The 8,779-nt window shown below is 37.7% G+C and overlaps 1 protein-coding gene across 3 annotated transcripts; it reads right to left on the bottom strand.

The window, feature by feature from the left end:
- Positions 1–4,742: 4,742 nt before the first annotated feature.
- LOC132975724 (zinc finger protein 347-like) lies at positions 4,743–8,612 on the bottom strand. Of its 3 annotated transcripts, none has more exons than XM_061040481.1 (5): positions 8,388–8,612; positions 7,029–7,140; positions 6,850–6,908; positions 6,709–6,769; positions 4,743–6,420 (listed from the first exon to the last, which is right to left on the bottom strand). In XM_061040481.1, the coding sequence occupies exons 1-5, from the start codon at positions 8,514–8,516 to the stop codon at positions 5,201–5,203; spliced, it is 1,581 nt and encodes a 526-aa protein (XP_060896464.1). In that variant the 5' UTR covers positions 8,517–8,612; the 3' UTR covers positions 4,743–5,200. The 3 variants fall into 3 exon arrangements, with proteins under 3 accessions (XP_060896464.1, XP_060896461.1, XP_060896462.1); XM_061040478.1 differs by having other exon boundaries at positions 4,743–6,423; positions 8,388–8,611; XM_061040479.1 differs by having other exon boundaries at positions 4,743–6,423; positions 6,850–6,905; positions 8,388–8,611.
- Between the last annotated feature and the right edge of the window lie 167 nt (positions 8,613–8,779).

Genomic DNA, 8,779 nt, shown 5'->3' with positions numbered 1-8,779 from the left:
TCCTAGCTAAGCTACAGGAATGTTTGTTTAAAACGAGTTGAGACATAATGTGCTGTTTGTGCTCTGAACACACTGCTAGCTGTGAACCAAGAACAGTTGTAGAAAACAATATAATTTTGTTAATTAATTTTACAACGTTATTTCAATGCAAACCTAAATGCTTCATATTGTGTGTGATAAGCATCTTAAATGCATCTATTCACACGAAATACAATTTTAAAAAAGTTGTGATATTCTAAAAAAGAAAATGACTAAACTCCATACTTCAGGCATAACATCAAGCCACATCATAATTGAACATATTATAACATGATCATAATCAGCTCTGACAGCTGCTGCCACCTGTAGGTCAACTCAGAAACTGCACACTGAAGATCAAATTTGGATCAATAACTTTGATGAGTCCAATATCTGTTCCATGTTTCATGTTAAATGTAACATTATTTTGTGTTTTGATGCTGAAGCAGCCCTCCTACCGTTTCATTAGCAGAACAGAGTGGTACGGTGGAAAGCTCTGGAACAAGCCAGTGAGTAACTCCAGCTTCTCAGTTCGTTAATAAACTCAAATTCAAAAACTACTTAGGAATATGGCAAGCCGTTTAGGAAATTAATATATTGAATGAAACTTTTAATACCAGTATATTGAATGAAGTCTGAAAATATGGAATGAAACTTTGAATATATTGAATGAAGTCTGAAAATATGGAATGAAACTTTGAATATATTGAATGAAGTCTGTATATATGGAATGAAACTTATGGAATGGAACTTTGAATATATGGAATGAAGTCTGTATATATGGAATGAAGTCTGTAAGTCTGTATATATGGAATGAAAGTGTGAATATATGGAATGAAGTCTGTATATATGGAATGACACTTTGAATATATTGAATGAAGTCTGAATATATGGAATGACACTTTGAATATATTGAATGAAGTCTGAATATATGGAATGAAACTTTGAATATATTGAATGAAGTCTGAATATATGGAATGACACTTTGAATATATTGAATGAAGTCTGAATATATGGAATGAAACTTTGAATACATTGAATGAAGTCTGAATATATGGAATGAAGTCTGAATATATTGAATGAAACTTATGGAATGGAACTTTGAATATATGGAATGAAGTCTGTATATATGGAATGAAGTCTGTAAGTCTGTATATATGGAATGAAGTCTGTATATATGGAATGAAAGTGTGAATATATGGAATGAAGTCTGTATATATGGAATGAAAGTGTGAATATATGGAATGAAGTCTGTATATATGGAATGGAACTTTGAATATATGGAATGGAACTATGAATATATGGAATGAAGTCTGTATATATGGAATGGAATTTTGAATATATTGAATGGAACTTTGAATATATAGAATGGAAGTCTGTAGTGTTAATTCAGCTAACAACTCAGAGGCTGTGTCCAAAATCACTCCCTATCCACTATATAGTGGACACGTCATTTTGTAGTGCTGTCCCAATTCTGAGTGAGCATGGTCATACCCTATATAGTCCACTCAATGTATCTTACAATGCATTTTGAAAAGTAGTGTATGAGCGATGGTCACTATGTGAGCAATACTGTATACCATCATGCATTGTGGTTCAAAAGATTTTTATGAGCGGACAGTGGCGTTTGACTCGGCTGCTCTCAAACAGATGAGAGGAGCGACCAGCATGAACACAGAAACTCAATGAAGTTCATATTCAGAGCGTTTTACTGAAATCTATGATCAGTTTTAATAAAGATTAAGAGATCGTCAACTTTAGTGATGTTAGTTTGTCCTAATGATGATGACAGACTAGAAACCAGAGTCTGTGAGCATAAATAATTTAGTTTTGGTCTGAAAATATGTCTCATTAAGTAAAATTCAATATTTTATAAGTATTTATTATTTGTAAATGTTTCGTGAAAATACACTCAGTATAATATGAGTTATCACGGAAATCCATGCTGTTATTTACCGTTGTTATTGATCCTCGGCCGTTGTTAAGCTGTGTTTCAGTTGCGCGACAACAATGACGACACTGTCAGTGGCTGGTGAGTGAGCGAGTAGTGTCCGAAATGTTTTTTAATTTTGCTGAGTGAGTGCACTATATTGTCCACTGCATTAAACTCACTTTATAGTGAATAGGGAGTAGGGAATGAGTGAGTGATTTCGGACACAGCCAGAGACTAAAAAGTTCCCTGAAGATGGATGCACAAAGTGCGTTCAGCAATGATTGTTGAACATTACTACTCATAAAGCAGTAAAAGTGTTCCAATAACTGAGCTATGATCTTCAAGGTGACGCATTCTACATTCCAAATTATTCATATCATTTTGAGTACAAACAGCTGCTTCAAAAAAGTTTTGACGTTCAACAAAGTATCAATACATTTCAGCTGATGTCATTTTGCAAAACCAACATATTCAGCAGGGTGTCTTTTTGATGACAACAATGAAACTGGTGGATTTGGAGAATTGAAATCAGCTTCCATTCAATATATTCAAAGTTTCATTCAATATATTAATTTCCTAAACGGCTTGCCATATTGGAAATAATACTAATTCTAAAATGACATTGCTATCGAATACTACAATAATGAAAACAGAATGTGGAAAAAACTTTAGGTAAACAAAATAAATTAACTGTAGAATATTAGAAGCTTGTCTGGAATTGTGTTGTATCTTGAATGTTACTTTTTCTCAACTTTGATTACATGTTTTCAGTCTTTTACTGTTTATTTTTTTTGTCATGTCACTGATTTTTTATATAAAGTATGTTTCGTAAAATAACTTCTTTTAATGTATATAAATTGTACAACATCTTTATCATAAACGTAGGCCGAACTATAAAGTAGTAAAGACTCTTAATTTTAACATGAAGAAGCCAAACAATAAAACAAACACAATACATAAAAAAAAAATGTTTTTATATATATATATATATATATATATATATATTTATTATATTAAAGCTGTTTGTTTTCAAAATGAACCCTTTAAGTAGATTAAATTAGCGCTGGCTGAACCTGCAGCTGGAAGCGGATTAGTTTGGATCTATTGTTGTTGTTTGTTACAAATGATAATGTGAAACATGCAGATCAGCAGCTGGAAACTGATCTGTATACAGCTTCATATAGGTATTTAAGTAATGAAGTATACTGTATATTAACTATTATTCATAGGTGTAGTTTAGGCTCTATAGGCTCTACCAGTTTTAGGCTCCCCAGCATCAATGTGAGTTTGGGGTGTGGGGGTCCCAGATAGGACCAGTAACCTCTGACCCCAGATCTACTCTTTCCTCACTCTCACATGAATATCTGTGTTTTCAGCAGATACTTTAATCTGGTTGATCTTTCATAATTCAGATGATAAATGGGGCTCCTGTGTGTAATCCGGCAGGCCTTAGAGTGTTTGTGTGTTTTTCTATGAACCAGAGGCCAGATTAAAGGATGTATACAACTGTTAATCCCACCTTTGTGTTTCTACAATCAATTTAATCACCTTCATGACTTTTAATGATCCTCTGTTAATCTGCTGATAGAAGCAAAAAACAAACTCAAATATTATCACATTCAAACATCCTGAACACGCAATCTCATCCCATTCACAATCCACCAAACACAATTGTTATGCTATGTTTAGAGCCACTTTAAGGGTGAATCTGTTTTGTTCCTATATTTGACTGGTTTCTGTATGGAAATGATCCAGTGCATCACCTCAGCCAGCAGCAGCAGAACAGGCTGTAACGGCCTATTCTTTTAGGGTAAATGTGTACAATGCTGAATCACATCCACCAAAAGTGCTTGTCTTTTGCACTGCTTGTCTCAGATTGTTATTCTCAGAGTATAAAAACATTACAGATTGATCCCTACAGACACAGACCATCCATCTTAAGTCATTCAGTTAACATAAAGTGATTTGATCTCACAGAACACATTCATTTCTGGGTAGGACAGCTGAAGAGAGGCGGGAAATGGGAAGACAGAATGGGGATGACATGCTCTTTATTATCAGGGATCAGAAGTAGAGTCAGTCACCAGCCTATTGAGGACTACAGCCTCTTTTTATGCGGCAGCTGCTCTAACGACTGAACAAAACTAGCGCCTCGACTCTGTCATATTTCTTTGACCGTTGTTTCAAATAAGTATGCATCCAACAAAATATATGTCACACACAATAAGACAATAAAATAAGTATGGTGATTAATAAGTGTGCTTATTGTGTATTTCTGAGCAGGAAACCTAAGTAACAGTTAGAGAAAGCAGTAGATCAGAAACTTGTTTCTTTTATTAAAGTCCTGTTTTTGTCAACAGAACCCAGTGGCAAAGAAGAGAGCCATGCAAAATCTATTTCTGGATAAATAGGGGATCTTAAACATAATTCTTTCTAAAAACAAACATAACAAACAGAGCCTGTCAGAGGCATAAAAAAGCGCTTTAAGTCAACATACTGTAACTCATCAGTTGTGTGCCTAATAGGATGACGTTGAAGCCACGATAGTCCATGTGACAGCTGCCAGTTAAAGCAATCGACATGAGAGACTCTACGAGTTTATGTGGATATTAATCATTTAGACCCCAAACAATGTAAAATAGGACCCAGGTTCAAAGTGTGTGACTGTGATCATATCTGAGTTTAAACTTAAAGCTGCTGCACATCTAGATAAACTTTTGACTGTGAGAGTGAAGAAGAAACCATCATGTTTCCAGGAGAAATTCTGGCTGAGAAAAACCCAAGACAGAAATTTAGTTTGAAGCCTTTTATTTAATGTCTAACACCAGGCCTGCAGGAGGACATAGAGTTTAAAACACTGGTTAAATAGATCTAGGTACAGACCTTAGTCTTGCTACACTGTAACACAGCAGTGCTCCGTGTCCTGTTTTAGTCTTACTGCCAGCAGAAAAAGATAAGGAAGCAGAATTCTGTTTGACACTAAGCGCTACCAGAAACAGTTTTGCCAATCAATGCAGAAAGGCTCGACTTTGGCCACATCCCACATTTTGTGGATAATCTGGGACCCAAACTGAGAGCCAGACCTTATAACCAGCATCAGTTCTGGACTTCATTGATGCCACAATGTCGGCGCAAGAGCAAACCCTTGTGGTGGATAATCTGATGGTTATTGATTAATATTGGTGACACATGTTGCAATCCCACATACGGACAAAATAATGTTCAGCTGTCCAAATACATGTGCCCACATTATGACACTGTAACCTTAAGGTCAGAGGTGCCATTGTGCTTCTTCTGCATCTGCTTCAGGTGAGCTTTGGTCTGCAGGTGAGCCTTCAGGAAGGTGAGCAGGCGAAAGTGTTTCCCACATTCTAAACAGCTGTATGGTGTCTCTCCGGTGTGGATGCTGCGGTGTCTAATGAAGCTGGTGGCCAGGTTGAAGGTCTTGGAGCAGTGGGTACACCTGTACGGTTTCTCCCCCGTGTGAGTGTACCTGTGGTCCCTCAGCAGCTCTTTCAGACGGTAACTCTTGCCACAGATGTCACAGTGGAATGGTTTCTCCCCAGTGTGGATCCTCTGGTGAACTTTGAACTGCGACAGGTTAGGGAACTTCTTGCCGCACACATCGCAGGTGATGATGGTGTCTCTGACCGACAGCTCGTCAGCAGGGAGTTCATGCGAGTGCTTGCTGATGACGTGGTTCTTCAGGCAGCGGTAGCTTTTTCCGCAAATGGAGCAAAGCTGCCTCTCCCCGGTGTGGATCACCTGGTGGCTGTGTAGGTTGGCAGCTTGGGTGAAACCCTTCCCGCAGGTGGAGCACTTGTATGGCCGGACCCCCTGGTGCACCAGTTTGTGGCGAGTCAGGTGGCAGGCATGATAGAAGCTCCTTCCGCAGACATCACAGATGAACTTCTTCTCAAAGTGTGTAATCCTGTGTGTCTTAAGCACGCTGATGGAGGAGTAACCCTTCCCACAGATGTCACAGTGGCAGGTTTTCTCTCCGGTGTGCCGAGCTTTCACGTGCAGGTTGAGGTGAGGTTTGTGGTTAAACCTCTTTGGGCAATAGTCACAACCGTATGGCAGCAACCCGTGCTCCTTCATCTCGTGTTCATGAAGCTTCAGGATGCCAGTGAAAGTTGTCCCACACACAGAGCACACTGGGTGGGACTTCCTCTGGTGGTCGGAAAGTCGTTCTGCATTTGGAAAAAGCATCCCACACTGCACACACGGGGAGAGAGTGTCTGTTGTCTCTTCAGTCTGAGGGGTGTTGGTTACTTTTTTAAGCTTGCTGTGCAGCTGCCTCCTACTTCCTCGTTTAGAGATGCTTCTCTCCACATCTGAGGCAGGCAGTGGGGAGGACGGCCGAGCATACTCATGGTCAGGGACATCAGCCTGTGGTGGAGGGGAGGCGGAGGCGAGCTCTCTGTGCAGTATTGTGGCTTCACCTGTAGCATCAGTCCTTTCTTCCCCTGCTGCATATGAACATGGAGGTATTTTAGAATCAACGCAAAGGTTCAAATGTCAACTAGCAAGGGACAAGTGATTTCAGTACTTGATTGATTTGAATCAGAGCTATATGAGTGATGTTACAGGATGAAGAGCCTTGCACTTAGATATTGTGTGTTTATGTTTCCTAGCATAAATACATCCAAAAAGTATTTTTTGTTAACCTTTTTTAAGCAAATAAGAGTAAGGGTTAAATTATCCTCTGAACTTTATTATTTATTATTGGATGAATTTAAATAATTTTTTCTTACCGTTGGCATTAGTCTTACTCTGCAGTGACAGTAGAACACACTTTGAGTCGACAGCAGCAGTCTACAAAACATAAATCAGTGAAAAGAGTTTAGTTTGTTCATCCTTAATAGCTAACTGTTAAAGTCAAATCAGTAACTTACCCCGTACACCAGGATGTATGTTTGCTCTGTGGGAGGTTGCTCACCACCGCTGTTTTCTGCTGAAACACAAAGATAAGATCACAAAATATTAAGAGACTCTAATGCTGGTGTATTTTATGTAAGTCTACCTCTGACTGAACCAAGACATTTTAAAGCATCTCTGTGTGAAAGAGGCTCACCTTCTGTGGTCTTGAATAAACCCTTCGCAGTCTCAGCAGCAAGCTGCTCCACCTTCAAGATTTTATCAACAGCTTCAACACACAAACTGTCCACCAGAGTGCTGAGCCTTTCCTGACATAATGAAACATTAGGGTTCAGGATTAGGTTACTTTATGTTTATGTTGGTGGATTTGTTTTGTAGCCAGCAAGGTAGTGACACACAAATTGCAAAACAGACGTAACAAGAGAAAATAAATGAGATAGAAGGAAACATTGGTATTTAAAACCTACTAAAACATGATAAAAAACTAGAGATGCACCGACTGGAAAAATCACGGCCGATACCACTACTGATGTTTAAAATAACAATGTAGTTAGTCATGATTGCCAATTCGGTTTTGTTTCATGACTTCTTTTGGTGTAAGACTCCGACGATGCCACCATTTTCTCTCACGTTTGACAATGAAAACAGATCAGAGTTTGTTCAAAAGGTGACTTCACCTGCCCAATAAGATAATGCTTCTCTGAATTAGTAGTTAGGTGAATCGGCTGCTGACATCAGTTCATGCCACATTATTTGCAGTGTCTGTCAACAGATCCAATATCGGTCGATACCGATGTTGAACCAAGGCATCGGTGCTTCAATATAAAATAACTAAAAAAATCATAAAAAAGGTCAAAGTTGCCCCATCAGGGTATACAGGAGAAATAAATGACAGCCGACAAGATCAATAAAAAAATCACAAATAAATAACTTTTAACCAGGATAAAAAATAACTTTTGAACACAAATAGATAAATAAATATGTGTTAATATCAGTATTATTATTGTTAGTGATAACAGCTGTAGATACTGTGATGTTTATACTTAGATCTTCTTCAATAACTCCACAACATAAATGTCTATTAAAACACAAATCCTTTTAAGTGGACAGAGTCTTAAAGCAACTTAATAAATTGATCACTCTTGTCTTTTGAAAGTCAAATATTCTCTTTATTTAGACATTGAGCTTATAAAAAGATGACACAATGACACACCTTTAAAGTTATGCTATGTAACATCATAAACATATCTAACCTGACAGATGTCATTATTATTATTATTATTATTATTATTATTATTATTATTAACCTGATAGATGTCAGCTTTAACAGGAAGGTCACCTGTAATATTATGCTTCTTTTAGCTTTTGTAAACTGTCAGAAAACGTTAAACTCTCCAGTACAAACATATAGTTTCATTACTGAGAGACAGTAAATACATAAAAGAAAAATAATCCACAAACTCCAGAGTCTTGGACCCACAGGTTTTGACGTCAAACCGGAAGACCAGGAAACCAAGTGGTGCCAGCTAGCTTACACAGCTAGCTGGTATCTTACCTCCGCATCGGGATTTTGTTTGTTCAAAGAGACTTTCTCTGCCGCGGTAAACATCTCTGACACAATGGCATTTGCCAAGTTACTGACAATGAGCGTAAGTTCATCTTTAAAAGTGATTAAATCCACCATATTAAACAAAAATACAGTAAATTGCCAGCTAGCTTAGCTAAAAAGCACGGCTAGCCCGATCAATGCGGACAACGGAAGTGACGTAGTTGTCTTGTCCTTCAGTTTATGGCTAATAATTGAAAAGTTCCGACTGATAACATTACTCTGCCCACACTAACGTTGAAGTACCTTATTTAATGTTACTAAATTTTCTTCATTTTAACATTTTTCTTTGGCTGCCAAATTTAACGGAGATATTTAAATGAAATACGTCTTTTATTTAC

This window comes from Labrus mixtus, chromosome 6, assembly GCF_963584025.1.
Source record: "Labrus mixtus chromosome 6, fLabMix1.1, whole genome shotgun sequence".
Lineage (NCBI taxonomy): Eukaryota > Metazoa > Chordata > Actinopteri > Labriformes > Labridae > Labrus > Labrus mixtus.
This window is presented reverse-complemented; position numbering and strand designations above follow the sequence as displayed.